The following is a 27997-nucleotide window of genomic DNA, read 5'->3' as shown; positions in this document are numbered from 1 at the left end:
TTCACGTATTTTAGTGATTTGGGAAAAAAAAGCATAAATATAAAATATAAATCTTTTAAGAAAATTGGTCATAAACTGTACACCTTACAATTACATAATATTTCAAAAGAAATTAACATTATGTCTTTGCAAAGATGGTATGATTAATTTGTCATTATTTGGACAATATCCAGTCTTAGTACAAAGGAAATTGCATGATATCATAACTATGTATTGGCACCTAAATTATTTGAATCCAGAGTTATCGCCCTTCTGTGAAGAAAGTCACTATGGCGACATGTAAATATCGGAGGGAATTGTGGGATAGATTTCAATGTGTATCGCCATGTTTTAGTGCACTATGAAACGGTGAAAGCAAAACTTTGGAGATCTTGTGACATTAAAGCTGGAATCATATCGCTTCAGGTAAGAAATTGGCACTAGAAAGCAAATTAAAAAGACAAAGAATCCATAGAAAAGTGAATATGTAAGTATATACATTTATGCACAAGAAGAGTTTTGCCCGACAGATTCAGAAAATTTGTTGAATGTGTCTCATCTTTTGGCATGTTGCCCCGCGATGTTTTCTTATTGAAGTAATGTGTAGGCTTATCATTACTCTTTGGTATATCCACATATACAAAAACACAAGGTTATCTTATTGATCTGGAATTTATTTAAAATGCTAAGATGTTAAAATCGTGTACATACAGAAACACTATAATATATAGACTACACGTGTACTGTGCCTGTATCTTTGACAGGTGACTGTGTATGACTATGAATGATGACTTATTCTCCTGAATAGATTTCTGAACCCTGATAGCATTCTTCTCAAATTTATTTTTATGAATAAAATTTAAATCATCCAGTATATGGTACAGTAGCTGTATGTGGAATATGAACACCATATGCAATGTATATGGGCTAGGTTAAGTTGGGCTCGAACCAAGGGTAGGCGAGCTTTGATAACGAGAGACTTTTAATGTACCGCATATTATATGCCCTATCCTGTCTATTGGAACAACAGAGACAGGGTAAGATTATTCACACTAGAACCTGGGACCTCCAAACACTTGCTCCAGACGCTCTACCAATATTGAGCTACAAGTTCTGTACATGTATCTGCAAGTCAACGGTGATCGTCTGCTACAAGATAAATGTAAGCTAGTGCAGGCATTTACAGGTGCAACGTTGGTGACAGTCTCAGAGTGTACATAATATCCACTGGCTGTATTCAGGGCTCGAATTTTACATTTTTTGTCACTTGCTAAAAATAGCAAGTGCCCTAAATTTTTACTTGCTAAAATATATTTTTACTTATAATTAATATCCGTATTCAAATTACAGTTTTGTTATATATAAAATCCTTTATTTTTGCATGATGATGTGAGGTGTATAAGTACATAATGTATATCAAAAACATTATTGTAAGAACTGATTCCCCATATTTTCCATTAAAACAATTTTTTCACAATCATTAAATGTCATTTTTACAGTTGTCCCTGATAAAAACCACTTGCAAGTGCATATTTTTTCCACTTGCTATTCTGGTATATCTACTTGCAAAAAGCAAGTAAAACAACCTGAAATTCGAGCCCTGGTACTGGTATTTTACATTGTCTCACTGGTTGGTGTGTTCAGAGTTCTCGTTAAAAGCCGGCTGCCAGCAAAAACAGCCGTGTATTTCCTTGTTTACAACCGGCTATTTTTGTCAGAAATAAGTATTGGCCCTCATGCAGGTTTGTGGCCCTCAACCACCAATTATTAATTTTCAACCATCTATTATAAAACTTATTGAGAACCTTGGTGTTATATTTAATTATCATTGGTATGAAAAAAAAAATTCCCAGCACTCAGATAATTATACAGCTGATTGACGATGTACGTAGATGGGTACCCCTGATCTTATTCCAACAACATTAGAGGTATAATGCAACAAGACACTTTTGAAACATGATGTCGTTTCTAAGAGCTAAATAATGTCCAGTAATAATAAGTTGACCAATGACTTGTTCAAAGCTTAATTGATCATGAGCAGAGGATGAGGAAGTTTTCAGCAAGTGTAAGAGGGAGGAGGTTGTCTGTCTAGAAGGGATCGGATTTAAGGCAATACTTATTTCAATGATACATAGATTTCAATATAAATCATTATAATAATTGTATATTTAATTTTCATTCATCTTTATGCTTTACAACCTGATACATTTGTATTATGAAACATGGGGCTTTGCTTTTTGCTTTTATGTGTTGTAAAGCTATTTTTGCTTAGAAAATGCTTACCTTATATGTAAATGAAAACTTTTTTAGTTTGCAAAGTTCCACTGTTTTCCCCTCAGACTTAATAAGACAAAAAAAGGAAGAAAAAATCTTCATCACCCAAATGTTATGAACATTCATGAATAATCAAATACTTCATAATAAAAATGTAATATCATCATCTTATATTGTGTTGCTATAACTTGCTAGCACATTCAATAGCTAAAAAAAATTTTTTTTTATGAAAGTGAAGAAAACTATAGGAATCAAAATTATCATTGAAAGTTGTTGAGAAGGAGTAAATGTTTAATTTAGATTATTAATGGCATTTCTCAAGATTTCCCTGACAAGCTGTCAAAGTTGTAAATTAATAATTAATATAAGACATGTATTGACCTTTATTTCATACTTATATAATTTAAGTCTTCTATTAATAGAAATCCTTTTCTATATTTTCTACAGATAATTTTCGATCAACAATCTGACAAATTCATTCTACATAATTTTGATTTAATTATTGTTTAGAATTAGCAGCTTGTGATGTGTTGTTGTTTATTTCATAAGTTCCTGTATTCAATCCATTAGTGCCAAGTTCCTGTCAATCATTCCTCTATTACCCAATAATCCTTAACATTTTACAATATGAAATTACATCCTTGTGAAATTGACCCTATTTTTTGTTTCCTTAATCAAGTTGTGACAATGATATACATGTACTTGCTATAAAACTCAGGGGTCGTAATCTAGTGCATGTTCATCAGACGGCCATTAATTTCGGATTGAAATTTAGCCAATTTGTATCGCCTTGCCGTGAAATGTGTCATATTAATCGTCTTTATCGGCCATTAAGATGACATTGTGTAAAAATAAGTTGACAAAACTCAGACAAAGATACTAAAGCTATATATGTACATAATGCTTTTTGTTTCACATATTGCATGCTCAATAATTAATGTAAGATCATAGTACCCGGGCCATATCTCAAAGTCGTGTCTGCTGTATATAGCCGTGTACACCTGTGTGATATGGACAAGTTAATTATCTAACAAATTCAGCATAGGTTGAACAAAATCATATGATATGTGTACTATTAGCTTCAGTTTGTATGTCTGAGTTCGGTGAAATCAATCTTTTTCACACCAATGTTCGCTAAAGAGGATTAATATCTGAGACACATGTACTCATTGGCAAGACGATACAAAATGGACGACTTTCCATCCAAAATATAGCCAATAGATGATGCTGATTAGTATATACCCCTGTATATCATTTTCCCAGTAATTAGTCTCAAAAAACCCTTCATCCTCTTGACCTTGATTCTATAGCACTGTGGCACTAACTGGACTGAATGCAATGATAGCTAAGTAGTCTTTTCTCTCCCTTTTCACTGTGTATCTCTGTAACTTTCAGACTGCCAAGACTCTGTGTAATGCTGTATTTAACTCCCCTGATCACGACACGCACCTGAGGATTTGGGTCCTACAGCTGTTCCGTCATGGAACAAAGCTTCAGGTAATATGAGTGGTAGCACCAAGCCACGTAGTGTACACTCATCTGCATCAGGACGAATCGTCACAGAAAACCCGGCTCTGCTTCAGTTGTTACGGGAGCGGACTGGGGATAGTAGTTTTGGTACAGCCACTAGACCCACGGCAGGTGGTACCAGGTGTGTAAATATAACAGACTCGAACCGCTTGGACACTCCTAGTCACTTACTCCATAACCCTGCTTCTACTAACCCTGCTGTCACTTCACTATCTCCTAGAGCTGTCAGTGTGCAGAACGGAAGCGCCCAGCAAGGCGATCCGCATATAGACTCATATAGAACAGTACATGATGACAGAGAGGAAAATTTAAAGGAAATTTACCTTTCTCCAGAAAAAGACAAAAGTAGTACTAGTAGTAGAAATAATATTCATCAGTCTGAAGCATCATCGGGTCGGAACCCCAGTTCAATACCCAAAGGAAATTTGAATATTTCTGAGGTAGAGAGTGAAAGTAAGATTCAAGTGATTCCTGGGCTGGTTCTACAGACCAGTAAAGAGAAAACATCAAATTCTTTGTTGTCTCGAGTAGATAGCTCTTTACTCAACGAAGATTATTCACAAGAACTTGTAACTCCTGCACGTGTACGTAGCTCTGTTATAGTGACAGAAAACTTGCATGACAAACGCTCGCATGATGTAGATGTGCATACTTCCTCTAACGTTAACCCTTCCCCTGCTTCTGTCCAAACGCATAGAGTAGAAAGTGTGAAAGGTGCCGAAACATTGCATGCTGTGGAGGCTACCACTGGTGCTGGTTATAACATCAGATCAGATACAAAAACTAATCTCTTCAATTATATCTCTTCACACAGTCCGGACCGTGGGGCTACTCCTGGAGGCCGTAACCCTGCATCAACACAAAGGTCAGAGGGCAGAGGTCAACCACCTGATGATTTTGTGAAGGACAGTCTAGAGGCATCACATGATCTGAAGGATAGTCTTGACCTTGAACAGTCACAACAGTTAAAAGACAGTTTAGATTTTGATTCTGGGAGGAATTCACCGGTAACAGGTAGGAAAACTTACCCTGTAGAATCTCCGACGTCCAACAAAGTACCAAATATAAGTACAGCATCAGCACATTCTAGACGCAGAGAAAATCCTAACGCATTAAGTCAGATTCGTCCTGATTCAGAATTATCACGTGGGATACCAACACCCAAGCCAAGTTCAGGCGTTCCAGATTCAGCCAAAGGTAGGGTTCCAGGAACTACAGCAAGACCCGACGCACCCACAACTGGGCGCAGCACCAGCAGCGTTTATGCTGTCGCCAATCCTGCCATTCTTGCTGCTCAAGGCGACACTCCACGGGAAGGAACACAAAACACAAAGTTTACACCTCGTGCGGAGCAGGCAGTTCAACGTCGAGGAACAACACAAGAAAGTGTTAAACCTGTAGAGAAACGTGAGAATACACAAGGTAGTGTAAAACCTGTAGAGAAACGTGAGAATACACAAGGTAGTGTAAAACCTGCAGAGAAACGTGAGAATACACAAGGTAGTGTAAAACCTGCAGAGAAACGTGAGAATACACAAGGTAGTGTAAAACCTGCAGAGAAACGTGAGAATACACAAGGTAGTGTAAAACCTGCAGAGAAACGTGAGAATACACAAGGTAGTGTAAAACCTTTAGAGAAACGTGACAGTTCTCCTGACAGTGTTGTACTTGAAAGACGTCAGGACTCTTCACGTAGTGTTAGGTCTCTAGTCAATGGTGTAAATTCAGCGAAGGGTCGAGTTGATTCTGTCCAAAGTAATGCTCAAATAAACTCTGCCAAATCTGGCCGTAAAAGTGGCCGCAGTGCTGTCTCATTTCAACCAGAACCAAAAAATAAGAGTGAAAGTGATAGTGATGACGAAATCGTTCGTGCTCAGAGTCACCTGAAAGAACGTGTTCCGACACCACACCCTCGCTCACCACTTAAGTCTGACCAGGTGACTCCACGACGTGACACATCTCAGATTAAAGACTGGGACTCCGACCAGTCTGACAGCGAAACTCCAAAACCTGCATCAGTAGTACCACAACGTGAAGTGCGCGGTCCATCGCCTGTGGTACAGGAACGACGGAGCGCCAACGCTGCCAATACGACGTTACCTACTGTTAAACGTGTTTATGTGGATTCTCCGACTTTTACACAGGAGGAAGAAGATCAATACCGTTTTGTTGAAAGTCGTCTTGAAGACGGAAATGACAATTTAGAGGACACATTTAGAAAATTAGATAAGGACGATAAGAATATAAAGGGAGAAATGGCAACCACAACACAGGCACCTCCTATCCAGGGCGGCCATCTTGGTTACGCTAGAGACGGTTATGATACTGGTGCATACAACAATCAGTATAGTCGCCCACCTCCGGAGCCTCAATATAGAGACAACTACCAATCTTATGGAAGAAATGAGAGTGGTCAGGGGGCTCCCCATGGAGGTCAGTATTCCAGGAAAGACAGTGAGGGTCCTGGTGTCCCAATTTCTGACCAGTACAGTCGTAATAATAATCAAGGTCAGAGGCCACAAGGTCGTGACTCACAGTATAGTCAACAGTCTCAAAATAAGGGCTATCCTCAAGATTTAAGAGGTGGGAGAGACAACCAAGATGACCCTCGTGGTCCTCCACCTCCTCGCGACATAAGACAGGACAATCGATATGAGGACAGGAATATAGTCATGAACCAGAAAGTTCAAGGTCATGATGATCGATACGAGGATAGAAATACCGGCTACAATCGATATGAGGACAGAAATCGAGAGCCCCTCCAGTACGAGGGAAGAAATGATCAGCCTCCATTTGATGACAGAAATCAACAGAGGTACGAGGATCGTAATGAATACAATAGCTACCAAAATAATCGTGGTGATCGGGGGCCTGATGACAGAAATGAGCCTCCCCAATATCGTGATAATAGACAGGAAGCCCCGCGTTACGAGGATCGCAACAGATATGACGATAGGAATGTCTACAATGGCAGAAATGAGCCTGAACAATATGACCAACCTCGATCCTTAATTCAGAATGGATACCAACAGGACGAGGATGATGATCAGTTGATGAAACAGGAAGCAGAGTATCAGGCTCATTTACAACAGCGATTACGGACCCAGGCTCAACATGACGAGGAATTTGTCATACCTAAACTGCCCTTGGAGGACTCTTTAGAGGAGCCCTGGCAGAACCCGCCACCTCCCCCACCACAGGCTTATCAGGATCCTCGTCCCTATGGTTTCGACGAGCGTGAGGCAGAACGTATGGAAGTTGTGAACCCACCACCAGTTAAATATGACTTCGTGGAAAACAACAAGATGGATTATGGGAAAGTCCCAGAAAAATCCTATGCATTTATATTGGAAAGGAAAAAAGAAGGTGAGAGTAAATTGGACTCTGTTTTCATAACACCTAAAGTGAAAAAAAAGGCAACGCATAATAATGCAACAGCAAACAAAAGTCGGCCGGACTCCCCACGCGATGATTACATTCCTAGTGAAAATGCATCTACGGCTGAGGCACTCTGGGCAAAACGCTCCACTGCCCTTGAGAGGAAGAAAGATGGAAAGCAAAGTACAAAATCTAAGACAGCTTCGGGTACTAGTCTAAGGAAAAATAGGGGTCTACAAAAATATCCCAGTGAGAATGGACTAATTCGTCAACCCCTTTACAGTCAGGGACAGAATCAGGGGAGACAACCTGTTCATATGTATGGAACTCCCACACGAAACCACTATCTAGAACCTCTGGAAAATAAGCAACAAAGAACAAAACCAAGTGATCGTATGGACAGTCAAGCCATGCCACCACAATCGTTTAAACCTATAGACTTAAAACCTGTTACAAAAGAAATTGTGACAGAGGACGGACAACGAATTAGTGTGGATATTAACTTAAAAGTTCTGAGTCCCAGAGGGGAAGGAGGTGACCCCCGGGGTATCCCACAGGTGTCAGCGGAGGTGCTGCATGGATCCCAGGCCACAGGCGGTGCAAGACCTGTAGGGACACAATACTATCCGGGGGCGTACGAGGGCCAAGATCAGGACCAATACCGACAACAGTACTACCAGGTAGGTCTGAATTTATTATTGAAACAATTCTAACTGTAATATAGTGTCATTATATATCAGTGGTTTTATTGAGTCAAATACCTGTATGCTGATAGACTCCAATATGAATGGATATTTTCTTCAGTTTTTACACATGTAGACCCAGTAATTTTCATGATTACCATGGGGTATTGATTTGGTTGTGAAAATTATGCGAAATAAATAAGTTATCAATAAACCCATGTATACAATACCATGCAAATCATATCTCTAAATTTTAATTTGTTAAAGTTTGCTTTAACAGAATTACTACGTATATCATCATTGCGTTTACGCTGCCCCATTTCTTTTGAAAGCCCAAATCCAATTATACACCAGGACCCGGGCCCAGGCCCTGATGAATCAATTATAATCTAAGAAACCCCTAAATCTTTTTTTTTTTTTTAAAGGGACAATTCAGTAAGGCTAATTCGCTACATAACCACAAAGCAAAATATGACATAAATGTATGGTTCTACATTCCTTATGAAACATATGACAAGAAATAGCGACAAATTCCACAACATTGTTAAGTATTTTGATTAATACCATTGAAATTCCAAATCGTTAATCAGGTACAACATGAACGCTGTTCCCTTACCCGAGTCAAAGTCACGCACGTTAAACAAATGCAATACATAACCACTGAGGAGTTGATGAAATTATTTTTAGACAAGAACATGCATCTAATAATGTTACCACAACTGTAACAGCGTTTTGAGTAGTTCTAGACAAAAAATGCTTTACTACACAGGCAAGGGTCAGGGTTCGGCATACAAGGCTATGTGTAATGGCGATTGAACATTTCACATACATTTGACTGCAGTGGGCTTTTCTGACATATCACAGTAAAACCAACTAATCTAATTTCCATTAGAACTGGTTTGTTTCCGAAATATGTGCAAGTTTTAATGAAGTCTTAGAGCGAATTGTCCCTTTAATTATATGAATCAAAAGGATTAAAACTAAAATTGTATCTTTAGGTGATGAATAATTTAAGACTATGACTTAGCACCTGGTATTGTTTAGTAAATATGTATGCTCTATAGACTTAGTAACGCACATACTAGTACACGGTTTTTTCATCTCCAACATCAACATTGGAACAAACAACAATCAAGGGATATGAATAATTGAGTAGCACTAAAACTCTCCCAAATACTTAATGTAAACTACATAGAGTGTATAGAGGCCTCCAATCAGCCACTACATGATTAAATTATAAGGACATGTTTAAAAGGAAAATATAATGTCCAAAGTTGTTTTATTAGCTCACTTGGCCCGAAGGGCCGGTGAGCTTATGTATTGGCGCGCGTCTGTCATCCGTCCGTCATCCGTCGTCTGTCCGTCAAAATTTCCTATAAAACGCTGCTAGTCATAGAGTTCTGCATGGATTGTAACCAAATTTGGCCACAAAGATCCTTGGAGGAAGGGGAACAGAACATAAACTTTGGCTAGAAACATTCTTGGGGTTAACAGAATTTGTATAAATTTTGGCTTTGACCCCCTGAAGCAGAAAGAGTGGGGCCCAGTAGGGGAATTAGAGGTAAATATTCAAATTCCTTCAGAAAAGAAATAATGAACCTGTATTCAGAACATTACTAGGCATTACAAACCAGGTGAGCGATACAGGCCCTCTGGGCCTCTTGTTGTTATACAAATTGTTGTGACAACCTTAAAAAAAAGGCTGGGGAAATCAGGGGTATTAGAATGAAGATATTTTAAAACTTATACAGCTATAAATTTATTAAACCTGTCTGAAGGTCAAGTGGTCTTTGTAGCCAGGTGGTCTTTATACACAGGTCAAATTGTGTGGTAATAGGAAATGTTGGCCATAGGAGAGTGGTCTTAAAAAGCAGGTGGTCTCTAAGGCAGGTTTGACTAAAACAAAGAGGCCACAGTGGCTGAGTGGTTAACATGTTATATATATTGCCTCTTGAGTCTTCCATCTCTGGGTTTGGAGTTTGAATCTCACATGGGACAACTGCCAGGTAGTGACCGTTGGTCATTGGTTTTTCTCCAGGTATTCTGCCTTTCTCCACTTCCTAAACCCGGTAATCCTAAAATAACTATGCATGGCTGTTATTAGGACATAAAAACAAAGATACTATGCATATAAAACCATAATTAATGTTCAGGTGTTGTGCTGTTAAAAAAATTTTTTTGTGATAATGATTAGACATGTTTGCATTAAAAAAAATCTTAATTTTTTTTATTATGAACATCGAAGTGTAAATTATGTCGAGATTTCTTTCACTGATGTTTCACAGCAATGTGTCAACGGCACTATGTGTTTAGGGGTGTCCTGGAGACAGTGTGCTCGGTGTATTGACAGCAGATGAATTATTTAGATTTATGCGGAGGGAGATGGTAAACAGAAAGTAAACTAACTCTGTAGAGCACACAGAGTAATGAGTTTAACCTTGTCTTATAATACTCGAGACTACTTTTCATTTCAATGGTGTATACCTCCATAGAAAGACCTGCCAACCCAGGCTGAACAAAAATTGATTGTATTTACTTGTAGTCACCATAAGTTATCATTTAAGTCGCACAGACTCTATTCAGCCTTCTGTTAAGAGACAGTCAGTAAAGATATGAGTTTTTTTTTCCAATTACAAACAAAAGATGGTTTTAGAAAGAATTTGAGCCTCTGGTAAAAGATATCTTACAATGTAGTGGTGAATTTTCAATATATTGATCTTCCATGAGTGGCAGCATGTACAATGTTAATGTATATAATGTCATATTGATGTTGTCCTTAATTTTCTACTTAATGTTTTATAAACAGCCAGGGCCATTACAGGAAATGCAGTAAAAACAGGGGACTGTGTTCATATTTTGAGGAAATTATGGGACTATTCGAATCATCAGAGGTTCATCAAAAGTCAAAAAATGTAATCTCAAATTATGATAAACCGTGCATGTCAATGACATTTGAACATTTTTTTTACGATATTTTAATTATTTAAGAAGTGATATTCAACCGTTGTAAAAATAATTTTTGATAGAAAACAAAAGTTCAGGGCCAAATACCTATTTGATGTATAGATTGTTTGAATACTATGAATTTTAAAGAAAGGGGATCTCTTCCTGTTCAAGGAATAAGGGCTTTAAGACGAATAGCTGTTCGAGCATAATCTGAATTTTTGTTACATAAAATATATAAGGACACAGTCGGGACCCTGCGATCAATGGGAGGTATTCGGGGAATGTGAGTTTGAGTTAGAGGAGTTGTACAATATGCATACTATAAGTGTAATGTTTCTGGATCATTCTGTTCTTGCTGACCAGCTAGATGACTCAATATGTACAGTTTCAGTATTTGCTATCTACCTCACTTTAATGGACTTGTCTTCACACCTTGGGTCTAAAAGCCTGCTCAGAAATGATAAAGCATGTCACCTACTTTAAATATCATTAAATATTTTCGTCGTATTTTACAATTGTTCATGGATTTTTATTTATAATGTGATAGAAGGAGAAAGCCAACTTTATTTTCTCTCAATAATTCTCTGCATTCATGACAGCTGGATGGTAGCTATATATTACATGTACCGTATTTGTCGTATTTAGTGCCCAGGGCACTAATTTTAACAAAGGGGGGCACTTGTTAATGAACATTGTTAAATCCATAGAAAGGGGGCATGAATACAATTTCAACTCTTTTCCAGAAAAGGGGAGGGGCACTTATTGAGGGAGGGGTGAAATACGATAATATGTTAATATCATTCATTAAGAGGACAGTGAAGGGAAAGCATTGTTAAGGCCTTAGTTGTATTTGTGACACCGGTCTTGGTAGCAACAACATGGAATGTGTATTAGGTTTACCTTTACGTTTGGCTCCTTGTAAGATTAATAGTGTTTGGACAGGGATTAGGTTCAAAGTTGTTGTCAGACATTTAAATGAGAAATTCAGTGTCAACATAAGAAAATCTATATTCTATGTATTAGTCACTTACAGCCCCACGTTTTCCAGTTAAGACGGCTTCTGGCCATATATATATACCTATTAACCTATCTACTAAAGGCACCGTTAAGCCACTTTACCTTGTATACATGTATTACAAGTCATTTACAGTTCACTCGGCCCTGGGGAGCTAACATTAAACTTCACTCCTATCTGTTTTAATTAATTCTAGTTCAATTTAAATGTAGAAGGATGTTTTTAATCCAATGCAATGCAATCCCATGATCCAATTTAACAATTAGGAATTGGAATTTTGATAGAAAACAAAAGTTCAGGAATTTTGATAGAAAACTCTTCAAGATTTATAAGATAGAATCTCATCAAGATTTATATAGAACAACTACATATCAGCAAGCTTTTAATGGACTTTTAATTTGTTTTTATTAAGTATTGCATGCATATCATATTTATGGCCCCGTTGACAGTGTCGCTGGGAACATAAATTGTTTATTATACCCAAAATTTGGGATTCGCTTCTCTACGTAAAATATTACTAAAACTTGCGATGATTAAAAAATGACGTTTAACTCTTCGTCTGTCATTGTTGTATAATCGGAAGGGGAGATAACTCGTGTGAAAAACGGGTGGTCACCATAGCGACGGGAGATAACTCTGTGTGAAAAACGAGTGGACACCATAGCGGCATGTGCCCCAGGGAAATGCGACATTTTATTTCCCCCGAGGGAAATACGACGTTTATTTCCCTGTCATGTGATGTGTTTCAACTAATCACAGACACTGACATTATAAACACAGAGGTATAATAATACAGTTCAATACGATATCAAAATTATAATTGCCAGTGACTGTAATTTCTGCTGTATTCAAAAGCTATAACGTTTGTGCCAAGAATTATAGCGACTTTTAATTACATGTTATACATGTTTAGTATACTATACTAACTTCATTTCGATGTCTTACGTGTTCAACAAGTCCCTACGGAGAGGCTTTATCTGGGTTATAGACTAAACTGCTAGAGTTTCCAATAAAAGATGCTCCACCGCTGACAAAGGTTTTTTTTTCACTATCAAAAACAGCAGCAGACAATTTAGTATTTTTCTTTAGTTATAAAAGTTACCTACTTTACACCATTACCACCATTGAAAAGTTTAAGGTTCTAATTTTACTTCAAGTTAAAAATATAAAAAAATAATTAATTGCATCCCGAAAAAATTCTGTGGCACTATATCCTATATGGAATGAAGTACTGATTGTGACGCATCAAAGGCAAAATAGATTATTTTATGTTATTTTTTTGTGTTAATTAGGCATATATACATGATTAAACACCAATTATTGTTCAAATGATGAAATATATCATTTATGCTTTGTCAGCGGTGGAGCATCTTTAAGAAATATGACGCTGAATCAATTAATGCGAGCTCTATTTATCATAGAGTTGATCTGCCATTCACAGACTGACTAACTGTAGATCCAGTGATTTTTCGGGGTGTTTTGGGAAAACAGTTTATGTAACAAATTGGGAATTTTTAATTACACAAAGAGCATTTTTGGGGAAAAGTTTCCCATTACTGAACATGGTATTATAGGTGATTAAATATTGTAAAACAGTAAACTGTTTCATTTGATCAAAAGATGATGACCATCACAACAGCTTCAGAGTAGGTTGTTTTAGATTAAACAACGAGGGGAGAGATTTTCGGGTTTTATTTGTCTTTCAGAGATTTGATTTGGGGAAATTTTCATTGTAATTGGGAAAAAAAATTAGGGGGTTTGGCATTGGGAATGGGGTCGTTTACCGACCCCAGTTATATCAGGAGAAAAATCACTGAGATCATATGGGTATTACATTTGAATATGAGATGGAAAATGATTTACTCTGTAATGCCCAATATGGTGATTATACACAGAAAGTCTCTAGTATGATTTTCATAGTATGTCCTTGGGAGGTATACCTTTCATTTTGGTGTTCACAAAGTCCTCTCCCAATGTTGCCTGTTTGCAGATAAAGAATTTTACCCTTCACTCATAGCAATTGTTATTTTAATCTTAAGTGTTTTAGAAGTGTGATTTTGTATTTTACTCTCCTGTTATTGACAGCATTTATTCTAAAGGTGATTGGGACCTCACAATACATTTACTTTGGACCAGATCCAAGCTTTGACATTTAAAACAGGTGTCGCACTATGTACAGTACAGTGTGTTCATATATTTAAAAAATGGCCCCATGACGAGACAAGATTTCATGTCATCAAATATTGCATATATAGACACATTCTGGCAGTTCTAAAAATCAAGTGAATTAATTTCAATTCAATTATTTATTGGTCCTTAATATTTTGATGAAGTTTACAAAATACATTTTTGTCTTGTTTTAAGAATATCTTTGATAAAGTTATAAGATATAATATATTGTTCCATGCGACAGGAAAACTGCTTTAAACGACATTGCTTTTCAACCACTAAATAAAATTATGTTATAAAAATACATGTAAAATATAAATTTCTAATGCTGTTGGTAATGGCTCGGTTTTCAAACGTGAAAAAACGTCACACAATTTTGTTTTGTGGCAATTTTACGAAGAAATCAAAATATACAAACTTCAGAACTTGTAGAATGTTTGCATGTTTTTTTGGCTAAAAACAAGGAAAAACCACTGAGTTGTGGTCAGTATACCTGCATGGCAATGAACTGCTCCCCAGGGTTTCAAACTTGTAACCCAGAAGTGGAGGGCCATACTAATACTATATATTCTCTTTTGTGGAAGGAAGTATTAACTTAACCATCCCCTGTGAAACTTGATTATGATGTCTGAAATAGTTTTAGATCTGCCCAGTAACTGTTCCAGAACACACTGATTCTACAAAGTTCTACAACATTTTGTGGAACCGCTCAGGTATCTAGACCAAACCAAACCAAATCTAGAGCAAAGTTTCAAACCATGAGTTTAATTGTTCAGGAGTAAGTCTGTGTCCGTCATTATAAAGACCTTAAATAAAAAAGGAATGCATTCTTAGTACTGGTTCTGTTTCAGAACTTTTTAGATGGTCTAAAATGTTCACATTCAGTTTTGTGGAACAGTTCTAGAGCAGTTTAAGAATGTCTTATAGATACTTAAACATAGTTCTAGATCTAATTTTGAGTCATTAAATGATGAGTATCTATCATTTAAGTTAACCAGAACAAGCAGTCTTAGCAGGTAAGGAAATATCCTAGATAAGTGTGGAAACAAAAAATATGTCCTGGTAAAGCACTATGATTCAAATTATAATGAGGAAGTTAACTGTTGCTTTGACCTAATCAACATTTATAATACCATAGTTTAATACTGCAGAGTTATCTCCCCTTTTTCAACAGATAATGAAAGTTGCATCTGACACTTTTGAGACATCATTATAAGAAATTAATGTAACTTCTGCTCACTATATATATAGAAATAAATGATGGAAGATTTTCACAAATTACTGGAAAATTCAGCAACAAGCAACATTTGATTCAGATTAATAAAATATTACCATGATATGTTTATTTGTAATATTGTATTCATGAGACCAAATATTTATACTTATAGTAAAGGATTCAAACAAATAGCTCGTACTTAAAACAGGAATGAAGGAATGCTTTTATTAAGCAAATTTATATTACATTATAGATTAGGTTTGGGAAAAACTGTACGTTCATTGTAGAAAAAAAAAAACTATCATATAAAACTCACTGTAGAAAAGTGGTGAAAAATTTATTTAAGTACAGCTAGATTAACAAACAATTTCAACAAAGCTTGAAAGAAAACAAAACAGCAAGCTTTCTTCCAAAGTTTACTTCCTAATTTTCTTAAAAGGCAATATTAAAATGATTAAGAATGAATTTAAAGCACATACATGTATGTACTACTGAGCATATTTACATGTATGCATAGTATGTATCAATTACTAGCTCAGAAAGAGTAATGTACTCAGGAGTACAAGAATATGGCTGCATGATGTACAGACAGCCAGTTTGAACTATTACATGCCTGAATATTCCATGTATATGAGTGGCTGTTTTAAGTTATTTTGACATGAAATTGCCCTGAGAATTGTGGACAGTTTAAAATACTATCATACCAGTATATATTTATTTTTCATAACAAATGTTGTAGATTTAATTTTTCCAATAACCGTAAGAGCTTAGTATAAAGTAGTACTGGACAAAAACCATTAGTATCATTGCATAACATTCTATAGTAGATTTATACTTATAGATTATCAAACTTATAAGGTTAAGATTGTTTACCAGTGCCCTGTATACCGAGCTTGAGCGGATTAAATGTCCAAAATTCGATCAAATTCTGATAAAGACCTATCTTAATTACATACCATTCTGTACATGTAAGTTAAGTACACTAAATTAGAATTGGTCAAAGGGCGTCTAAAATTGGCAGCAGACCAGGTGATTCGGCCGAACACAAAAATGACAACAGCTTGCTCAGCTTTACGGCCAAAGAAGTGTCTCATTCTATAACAGTTAACACTTCTTCCCATTAAAATTAAAACAGAAACTTCCAAAGAATTTCTTTGTTTGTACGATTTGTATATTTGTGCTATCCCGTTCATAACACAGCTGGGGTAACAGTGTATTACATATAATTCTGCATGTAAGTTGGTAAGATGTAAACTTATAAAAGCATTCGATCACATGGGTTGTTCAGTTGTGCACTACTCGGCCGTAAACAGTAGATTTTCTGATAGAGGGCTAAAATTACAATACCGACCAAAATATAGGATATATGGTTTAGCTGTGTAGATGTTTGGCCAGAATTCTGATAATGTTGCTGTTTAATTCTCTTCACATAGCAACATTACCCTTTAACATTAAATCATTGTACCTGTTGCTATATGATGCCAAAAACTTTACAAAAGGATGTTAAAGATGCTCCACCGCCGACAGAGCATAAATGATATTCATCACTTTAACAATAATTGGTGTTTAATCGTGTATATATATGTTTAATTAACACAACAAATAGTATAAAATAATTTATTTCGCCTTTGGTGCATGCGCAATCAGTACTTCATTCCATATAAGATATAGTAACACTGAATTTTTTCGGGATGCAATTGATTATATTTCATGTTTTTAACTTGAAGTAAAATTAGAAGCTCAAACTTTTCAATGGTGGTAATGGTGTAAAGTAAGTAACTTTTGTAACTGAAGAAAAATACTAAATCGTCTGCTCCTGTTTTTGATAGTGAAAAATTACCATTTGTCAGCGGTGGAGCATCTTTTTTATATATTTCTGATATATTAGGACTTTTTCAACTCTTTATAGACCTTTTTTGCAAATTTTTTATACAAAAAGATATTTTGCACTGTATTGTCTACCTTAAATTCTAATGAATTCAAAATAAAAGAAAGTTTCTGTCATAACTGATGGGGGACAGGGAGGCAGAGTGGTTACTTGGTAAGATGTTTCGACATATCATTACTACAACCCTCCATCTTTGAGTCACGACTCATGAGTTTGAATCCAATATGGATTAGCTGTTGCAATTTTTTGCTGGTCAGTGGTTTTTCTCTGGGTACTTTGGCTTTTCTCCACCATCTTAAACTGGCATGTCCTTTAATGCACCTAACCATTACTGATGACATATTGTCCTGCTCACATTTCTTTGTTGAGTGGGTCCAAAATGTATACTTATATCAATACATAGATTTTGATTCAAATTGTAAGAGTATTGAATTTACCAAATAAAATTCAGATTTCAGTTTTTTATTACTAAATTGATTATGACTATGTTAATTGTTAGTTTTACATGAAATGTTTAATCCTGTTTAAATGTTATAATCGTCTATAATCTCAATATTATTGTTTCTAATTGTTCTTAAATTTTTTATAAATTCAGCCCCCTCCTGGACCCCCACAGGGTGCCCCTCATGGAGCCCCTCCAAGACTGCCACCAGGACTTCCACCCTCAGAGCCATACAACTTTGACTACAGTCAGGCTCCAGACCAGGAGAGTCAGTTACCACCACAGACAAACCAGGACTATAGCGAGCCTCAGTATCAGCCTCCGGAAACCCATCCTTACCAGCAACAAGGGTCTCCGCCGTACCAGCAGCAAGGCTCGCCACGCTATCAGCAACAATCCTACCAAACACAACCGCAGCAGCCCCCTCTACCCCCAGAACCCCCAGCCCATCAGAGCCCCCAGCAGTACCAGCGTGCTCCGTCCTATGACCGCCAGTCACATCCAGCTTATGAGCAGCCTCATTCTGGCTATGAAAAGTCTTATGAAGTTGAGTTAAAGAATCGCTCACCAAATCCGTACCCAAAGATTCCACCTATATCAGCTGGAACTAGTGAGCGGAATGTGTCTGGCCCGATCAGGGTGGAGCTCCAGGGCTACTCTCTAATCCATCAGAAGAACCGGAATAAAGACCCCAACGAACAGCCTTGGTACCCTGTGTATACCCTCAGTGATTATAAAAAACTGAAGAAGGAGCTGGAAGCAAACCGACCAGGACCACTCGGTCCTGACCTTGACAGTGAGACTCATATGGAAAAGGTATATATGCTAATTAAAACTTGTTTTAATGTAATTTATGCAGGCAGATGCATATAGATATGTACATAGAGGCTTATAAGGAAAAGATGATGCGGTCAAGTCTAATCTGGTCATTTATTAATTAATGCTATTTTTAGAACCATTATGAATACCAATGACACAGCTTATGATTATTCAAGCAGTAGCTGAGGACGACAATTATTGATGAACAAGATTTGTAGAGTCAAAGTCAATTGTTTTAATTGTGCTTTTACAATTTTTAATTAATTTAAATTGAATTTACAGTTTTAAGCATTACCCACCACCTTCCCCTTTACAGCCTCCCTCAATCTTTTGTATAATTCATTTGACGTTGTACATCGTATATCTTTTGTATGCAGGTTTGACCCCAATGCATCTAAGACTTTTTTGAAAAAAATATGTCAAATATTTTATTACAAACGACCCACGTTTAATATAATAATCATCTATTTTCAACTCACAGATTTCTGTCTAGCAAAACAACTAAACTTTGAGATCACTCAATTGTTTTGGGTGTTGATGTCAGAGTTCTATATATATTTTGGTATGATTATATGAAAATAGATTGAAGTGACTGGTTGTTTTATATGATAGTCATCAGATGTATCGTATTCGTTGTAATAAGCTTCCAGGGACCTTAGAAAATATAACAAAGGAGGTCGTTTATTAGGAGAGAAAAAAAAAAAAAAAAAACCTGAACAAAGTCAGCCATATCTTACATGTAACTCATTCTGTACTCATGGCACGCAGTAAACATCATTGTAAATGGCTTCTTTCCTTTGAGACACATTATTACGGTGTGATTCATTTATCATGTAAAAGACTAGAAAGCTAGTTCATGTTATATATGATAAAAATTTATTAAATCTATGGAAGAGGGGGGGGAGGATACTTACTCTTATAAACTACATTGTGCCTGATACACATGGAACTAAAAAATCTGGAGTAATTTTTTAAGAATCATAATTGGACAGAGGTATTTTCCCTAATTTTAATTCTGATTGCAAAATTTTGAGTCGTAAGGTAACCTTTTGATTGGGGGAATAGGTACATGTAGCCCTGTGCAAATTGACTTCTTTTATCCTACATTTAAATGGAATATTTTCTATTCGATTGTTTGTCCTTTTCAGGTTATGAAGAAAAGCAAGCAGAATGAGTATGGACGATTGGTGATGGAGCGGAACAGACAAGAATTGCTTGATCGCAACCTGTTAACAAAGGGGGTCATTTATTAGGAAAAAAAGAAAAGAAAAAAAAAACCTGAACAAAGTCAGCCATATCTTACATGTAACTCATTCTGTACTCATGGCACGCAGTAAACATCATTGTAAATGGCTTCTTTCCTTTGAGCCACATTATTACGATGTGATTCATTTATCGTGTGAAAGACTAGCAAGCTAGTTCATGTAATACATTTTTGTATATGATAAACATTGTTAAATCTATGGAAGAAGGTGGGGGGGGGGGTAAACTTACTCTTATAAACTGCATTATGCCTGATACATATGGAACTAAAAGATCTGGAGTAAAATTTTTAAGAATCATGATTGGACAGAGGTATTTTCCCTAATTTTAAATCTGATTGCAAAATTTTGAGTCATAAGGTTGCCTGTGCAAATTGACTTCCTTTATCCTACATTTAAATGGAATATTTTCTATTCGATTGTTTGTCCTTTTCAGGTTATGAAGAAAAGCAAGCAGAATGAGTATGGACGATTAGTGATGGAGCGGAACAGACAAGAATTGCTTGATCGCAAACCTGTGCGTCGCCAACCCGTGACGAACGAACAGCGGGAAGAAAACAAACGTCGCACTGTAAGTCAGTCTCTGGTGTATGATAGCTACCTCGACACACCGATGTCTGACATGCCCAGTAAACTCATCCACAAGGCTCTCAACTCTACCTCAGCCCCTGGGCGCTTGGCCAAGTCTCGGCCCCGGGGTGAGGCAAATAGGCGTAAACTTGTAAGTTGGATGTGACTTGTCCAAAATGTTTGGGTTTCAAGTTTGAGTTGGAAGTTAACAAAGTGTTGGTTTTGATGATGTTTGTTGACATTTTTATTGATTTGTTGACTTTGTGAGTAATACAGTTTTTGATTGTTTTTGATGTCTGCATGCTGGTTTTTTTTTTTTTTATTCAACATCAGGAAATATTCCTACTCAGCTTCCAAGTGATAAAGTATTTCTACTCTGTTTACATAGTGATAAAACATTTCTATTCAGTTTACATAGTGATAAAATATTTCTACTCAGTTTACATATATAGTGATAAAATATTTCTTAGCATAAAAGATTAGTCATTGCTGCATGTATTGATATGCTAGGTGTTTTCAAATTACATTAAATCATCAATTTGTTTAAATTGTTTTTGAAATTACAATTTTGAGACATGCAGTGTTTTTTGGTTGTTTTTTTTCCGTCATTTTACAAGAATTAGTGTTCCTATTTATCGACTAATTGTTCGTGTTTATCGACTAAATGTTTGTGTTTATCGACTAAATGTTTGTGTTTATCGACTAAATGTTCGTGTTTATCGACTTAGTGTTTGTGTTTATCGACTAAATGTTCGTGTTTATCGACTTAGTGTTAATGTTAATCGAATTAGTGTTCCTGTTTATCGAATTAGTGTTCCTGTTTATCGACTAAGTATTTCTGTTTATCGACTAAGGGTTCGTGTTTATCGACTAAGTGTTCGTGTTTATTGACTAAGTGTTCGTGTTTATCGACTAAGTGTTTGTATTTATCGACTAAGTGTTTGTATTTATCGACTAAGTTTTCATGTTTATCGACTAAGTGTTTCTGTTTATCGCTAAGTGTTTCTGTTTATCGACTAAGTGTTCCTGTTTATCGAATTACTGTTCCTGTTTATCGACTAAGTGTTCCTGTTTATCGAATTAGTGTTCCTGTTTATCGACTAAGTGTTCCGGTTTTTTTCGACTTTGTGTTCCTATTTATCAAATTAGTGTTCCTGTTTATCGACTTTGTGTTCCTGTTTATCGACTAAGTCTTGGTGTTTAATGACTAAGTGTTGGTGTAGATCGACTAAATGTTCGTGTTTATCGACTAAGTGTTCATGTTTATCGACTAAGTGTTCGTGTTTAACGACTAAGAGTTCGTGTTTATGGACTAAGTGTTCGTGTTTAACGACTAAGAGTTCGTGTTTATCGACTAAGTTTTCGTGTTTATCGACTAAGTGTTCTTGTTTATCGATCAAGTATTCCAGTTTATCAACTAAGTGTCCCTGTTTATCGACTAAGTGTTCCTGTTTATCGACTAAGTGTCCCTGTTTATCTACTAAGTGTTCCTGTTTATCAACTAAGTGTTCCTGTTTATCAACTAAGTGTTCCTGTTTATCGACTAAGTGTTCCTGTTTATCGACTAAGTATTCCAGTGTATCGACTTAGTGTTCCTGTTTGAATATTAGTGGAGTTTGACTTTGAATCATTATTTGTTTGTGAATAATGATGGGTTTTTTTTATAACATCTTAATAGTGCTGATTTTGATACTGCATACTGGTATTATAATGTTAGCCAATTATTTAGCTTTTTTGGGGACTATATAGCTAGGTTCGCAAAAATTGATCCATAGAATATTGAGAAAAGGTTTACTTCTACTCAGAAAGCCAGATCGCAAAAATTGAAAACTGCTAAAATTTTGCTTTCTCATTATTACTGAAAATCACAACAGTTTTTACCTGCATAGATAACAAGCTATACCTTAACATGTTTTTGTTTGTTGAGATTTTACCGTCTCTTAAATTGATTGAACAATTGCAAGTGATAATGTTCTCATCATTTTAGTTTGATCATTGATCTAATTTCATTAATTGCTTTTATTGCCTATGTTAATTTGTACATGCACTATATATTTAATGTACATATTATTTACTTCATTCATCTTTTTTTTATAATATTCTCCTTTATTTACAGAAAAAAAATTTCTTAATGACATAATTTATTGATTTAAACAACGGAAGATAAATCAAGATTTTAAAAGAAATCTTGTTTAGTAATTTTAGTTTATATGTTTAAACACACTTTTAAAAATTGAAAAGAAAATCAACATTTTATTGTAAATCAAAATTGATTAATTTTGAAAGATGATAAAAAAAAAACCCCAATGTGTTTTTTTCTTTTATGAACAGATTTTGTTCTTGTTTGTAATATGGAATATTCGGTTTCTTTAGATTATATATGGTCATTGTGTTGATGTAAGGCGTGATGTCTGTTTATGTGGTGGCAGGGTCTGAAGGTTTCACGGTCGATGACCACGACGATCGATCAGTTGGTGATAGGATCAAATTGTTCTCTGGACAGGTCACATCCAATTTATTCATCATCAATTTGATGTTGCAGCAGAAATTTCTTTCCCTCTACGTATTTTTTTGACCAATTTGTCGTAAGAATGGATACATTTCCATTTCAAATGGAGTGAAGGATAACTTCTGAATTGTATAAATTAAATCTACACTCATTGTGTAAAATAGCATTGAGTTTACTCAGTAAAAGTAAGTGGAGACTGAAAATTAGAATGATTTACACAATTTTGAATGTCATTTCGAAAAAAATAAGAATATTAATAGAAACTCTGGCTTTTTATTGATTTGCCAAACCTGGTAATCTTGAAATATCCCTGCTTCTATTTTTGACATAATAAACACTTAAAACAAAACAAAACAAAAAATAATAAAAATATTAGTAACCCAAAGATGTATTCTTTTCATATTGACAACTTATTTGCCACGCAGTTCATTCAATTCGTTTCAAGAGGAACTTAATTCATCACCAATGCATGAAATTGACAAAAGCAAGATTCAATCCTTAGATAAAAATTGTGTTTTGCTAAGGAAGTAGGCTTTATATAGAGCGAATTACTTGTGTAAAGACATACTTTAAGAATGTATTGAAATTGATTAAAATTCGTATAGATGCTTAGGGCAAATAAGTTAAAGTATACAGTTGTTAAATAAATCAGTACATTTGTTGAAGATCACAGGATCCAGATATCTCTTAGGTATAACTTTTATCTTTTGTTTTTGCAGGCACTAGATTACGCCAAAAATGTTCCGAAACCAGTTGTGAAGGCGAAACCATCACAGTATAACTCGTACGAGGTATCATCCCAGTTGTCTCCCCACAATAAGAAAGGTAACCAATCGCCTGTGAAGGTACAGACACCCGTGGAAGTGGTGGACCTCCAGAAACTTCAGCGTCGCCACGAAGAGGAAAAACAAAATGTAGCCATGATTAAACAAAATATTCCGCAGAAAGTGTGACCGTCGACAACCAAGACATTCTAACCATACAAAAAAACAGATGCTTTTTCAGACTCCTTCTGTGAAATGTGTCATGATGCTATGATGACATTTCTCATTCATCTCTCTCTAAGTTGTCAAATTCTAGACTCGCATGCTTCTGTCCAATTTATTGAAAAATAAATTTTTGTATAGTATCAGTTTCCACCCATTCCTGTTTCAATATTTTTTTTCCATCTCTTAATAATTACAGGAAAAGAGAGTGTGAACATTGTATCTAGAAAAAAAATAGTGCTCATAGTTTTGTCATGAATGTGTAATATGTAGATATATAGACAAAATTACACATTCTGTTATCATATCAATTAATTCAAATGCACTTATATATATGTGAAGAGTGTGTTCATGTATTTAGGTGACTCTCAATGTTTCAGATATTCCTGGCACATTAAATGTATGATAACTTAAGTCCCAATACATTATGCTGATCATGATCTGAAATTTCCGTAAATTTTAGTTAGCCTCTAAAATTAAAATTGGCAGTATTTTAAAAGGTGATATCAAAATTTTCTAAAACTAGTAAGATAAAAAGCAAGACAATCAATTGATAGCATATATGTATTATATATAAATAAGTTAATGAATATTTTAAGTAATAAAAATTGTAGAATAGTAAAATTTCTCAGGAAAAACTGTTACCTAAATGGTAGCTTTTTACTAAACAGCACGATAATATTTGTCAACTGTTCTTGTTTTGAAATTCTGGGGTAACTATAGTAAATGGTGTTTGAAAAGTTACCCTGTAGCTATAAGTGTATGTGTATGGCTAGTTTTCTCCATACATGATATATACTTCATATGTCTGCATATATTCTAGTTAGAAAAAACCTGAAACTGGTTATATATTGCTTTTCTGACACAGATAATTCCCCAAAAGATTGACGGCATAGTGTGATATTTATCATTTTGTTAGAATGTGAACAATTAACACAGAGAGAATGAATTCAAGTATTACCCAATGTGTTAGATACAATTATTTCAAAGACATATTTATTTATTTAGTTAGTGCCAAATCTAGTTGTAAGTATTACAAGAAAAGTGATACTTATTCATCCATCAATGGATTATGCTTATTTATCCATCAATGGATCATGCATATGTATCCATCAATGGATCATACTTATTTATCCATCAATGGACCATGCTTATTTATCCATCAATGGATCATCCTTATTTATCCATCAATGGATCATACTTATTCATCCATCAATGGATTATGCTTATTTGTCCATCAATGGATCATACTTATTTATCCATCAATGGATCATACTTATTTATCCATCAATGGATCATCCTTATTTATCCATCAATGGATCATACTTATTTATCCATCAATGGATCATACTTATTTATCCATCAATGGATCATACTTATTTATCCATCAATGGATCATACTTATTTATCCATCAATGGATCATACTTATTTATCCAACAATGGATCATACTTATTTATCTGAGTAGCTAAATAAGCCTATATTTGGTAAAATGCCCATATATATATCTGCGCTATAATTAATGTACCAACTCATCAATATTATCTTATTTTTGTTTCTTTAGGTCAAACCTAAAAATGATGTCTCTGTTTTAGCTACAATGGTGATTCACAATGGGATTGTAACAGGAATGATAGAATAAAAAAAAAATCTTTACTGGTGCACGCAGTATACATTTGGGAAATTTTTTTTTTTAAGACATGCATATACACCCAAAATGTATGATGATGAAATATGAATGCTGGTTTATTGCATTCATTTGACTTAATGTATGTATAATCATTAAATATTCATTGATATCCACAATAATGCTTAAAAGCCAGATTTTTTTCATAATATATATGGAGGATTTTGTTTCCATTTATCAAAATATGGATTTAAAACAATTTTCCAACTTATGTATTGTTTTTATGGTATATAAGTTGTATTATATAAAACATATTTACTATTCGTACAAGATTCAAGGGCATAGACCTAGTTTGTGGATGGCTGCAAGATTGTTCAAGGGAGATAACTCTTACAATTTAAAATTATATTTTAAGTTGTTACTCATATGAGATGTGTTTGTAATTTCAAGAGTCTGTGATATTGAACTATTTAAAGGTTCAACATTAGATAGATAAAAAGAATCCATTCATATATTCATCGGTAGAGAATGTCATTTTGATTTTACTGTTTCTTTCCTTCATGCGATTATTACATTGTCGCTTAATAATTTTTATGTTTTTAAATGTTTTCTAAGTCATGGAAGAGGTCAGAATTATGTTCTTTGATGAAAGATATATATATATTTTTTTAATTTCTTTTTTATTTAGTTTCACCTTTTTATATCAAAGAAATAGGTATCACCGTGTCAGGCTCGTAGTCCAGGTAAAGTACATGTAATGGATGACCCTATTGGAAAATTGAGTCTTTAAAGAGTCTGGCACATCCGTGCTTATCGTTATTCCGTCCATAAATCTATCATATTGATAACTTTGTACACTTGATTAGAGAGTATGCATTACGTGTAAAAGTTGTTACCTGTTTTGTGATTGGTTATTTTAATACATTGTGCTTGGTTGTTTGATACACGTTTTATGATTGGTCTGCCCAATAAAGGGATCATTGTCAATTTACATTATGTAAGCATCTTTAAGAACTACATGGTTGTCCTGTGCTTCTTTATCCAGAACTATGGATTAAGTGAAGAATTACATAATGATGGTGTTATTCCTTTGTGCTGACTGGAGATTCAAGGACATTTTTTTTATTATAAAGGGAAAATTTGCGTTGAAAGGAAAGGATGCGATCATTGTCAAACTATGCTAATGGCTGTGATATTTTTTGCTGAATTGGACTAATAATTTTTTTTTTTTTTTTTACCGTCTTTTCATTTCCAATTATTGTAAATACACTGTACTATGTATAAATCATATATTCAGCAGATTTCTTTTATTATCTTTGTTTGTTGAACACTTTCAACATGCACATTTGCCTATTTTAGTATCCATTTATTGGAAAATTAAACAAAGGAGGAAACAGATTGTGACGCTCAGCAAATTTGTTTTGTCACAATATTTTATGTTTTGCTTATCATTGTAAATAAACATTTTCATATTTGTCAACCAGAGTATTAGAAATGCTATTTTATTATAATCAGAACCTAAAGCTCAATTCTATCTATATCAGCTTAGTTTATAGGAAAAGGAAAGGGTAGAAATTCCATTATATTTAATGTATTTATTAAAACATATATATATAATTGCTATATTTTGTACCAGGGGAGGTAACTTCTCTTTTGTTTCAGGTGTGCTAGGATAATATAACTTCATGGATTACATAAACAAGAAGGCATTTTTTACTGACATTTTATCTTTTGATCTTTAAAAACCAAAGATTTTATAGACCAGTACAAAAGATGAACTTCAGTGATAGAACTTGATTCGAAACAAGTTATGGCAATACTTTCAAAAAAGATACATCTGTCTTGATTTGAGATTTAACCAATAATAGTATTATTTTAAAAATATATGTATATAAATACATGTTCTAATTTATAATATAATATTATTAAGTTTAGTTCTTGAAAATAATTAGGAATAGATAAGTATATATACTTGCTATCAATAAGCACTGAAGTATTCTTATTCTTCATGTATATTGTTGCCATGGATACTGATAGATAGGTTAAGTACCATTTCACAATTTTGACTAAAATATATTGAGTATGTGCTTTTCTGACAACCTCAAAAGTATAAAAGAAAGGAGAAAAAATAACATTAAAGATGCTCCACTGCCGACAGAGCATAAATGATATTCATCATTTGAACAATAATTGGTGTTTAATCGTATATATAATAGTATAATTAGCACAAAAAATAATATAAAATAATTTATTTTGCCTTTGGTGCATGCGCATTCAGTAGTTCATTCTATATATGATATAGTGGTATGGAATTTTTTCGGGATGCAATTAATTATTTTTCATATTTTTAACTTGAAGTAAAATTAGATGCTCAATCTTTTCAATGGTGTTAATGGTATAGAGTAAGTAACTTTTGTAACTGAAGAAAAATACTAAATCGTCTGCTCCTGTTTTTAATAGTGAAAAAATACCATTTGTCAGCGGTGGAGCATCTTTAACTGTGTGATAGATTAATGCTTGATCAAAAAGAGTTAAGATGATAAAAAAGATGGTTTATCAGAAAGTTATTTATATATAAATATATGTCTACATAGTTTATATATAGTGATACTATATATATATGATTATATAGTGGTGTGACCTTTGAATTTTATGTAATAACAGGAATGTTACTTCCATATTCAAATAAATTATATAATGTAAAA

General features: G+C 34.7%; 2 protein-coding genes across 4 annotated transcripts in view; both read left to right on the top strand.

The window, feature by feature from the left end:
- The window catches only part of LOC138317395 (small ribosomal subunit protein eS19), a 332587-nt gene that overhangs the window by 23858 nt on the left and 280732 nt on the right, over positions 1 to 27997 (top strand). The window lies entirely within an intron of this gene.
- Positions 250 to 27997, top strand: LOC138317390 (zinc finger CCCH domain-containing protein 13-like). 3 transcript variants are annotated; one of them, XM_069259017.1, is made up of 6 exons: positions 250 to 405; positions 3649 to 3750; positions 4598 to 7841; positions 17674 to 18336; positions 20038 to 20322; positions 23400 to 27997. In XM_069259017.1, the coding sequence occupies exons 2-6, from the start codon at positions 3734 to 3736 to the stop codon at positions 23631 to 23633; spliced, it is 4443 nt and encodes a 1480-aa protein (XP_069115118.1). In that variant the 5' UTR covers positions 250 to 405; positions 3649 to 3733; the 3' UTR covers positions 23634 to 27997. The 3 variants fall into 3 exon arrangements, with proteins under 3 accessions (XP_069115118.1, XP_069115117.1, XP_069115119.1); XM_069259016.1 differs by having other exon boundaries at positions 294 to 405; positions 3649 to 3904; XM_069259018.1 differs by having other exon boundaries at positions 297 to 405; positions 3649 to 3904; positions 20038 to 20172.

The sequence above is a fragment of the Argopecten irradians genome, chromosome 3 (genome assembly GCF_041381155.1).
Source record: "Argopecten irradians isolate NY chromosome 3, Ai_NY, whole genome shotgun sequence".
Lineage (NCBI taxonomy): Eukaryota > Metazoa > Mollusca > Bivalvia > Pectinida > Pectinidae > Argopecten > Argopecten irradians.
The sequence above is the reverse complement of the archived record's forward strand: the minus strand, read 5'-3'. Positions and strand labels throughout refer to the sequence as shown.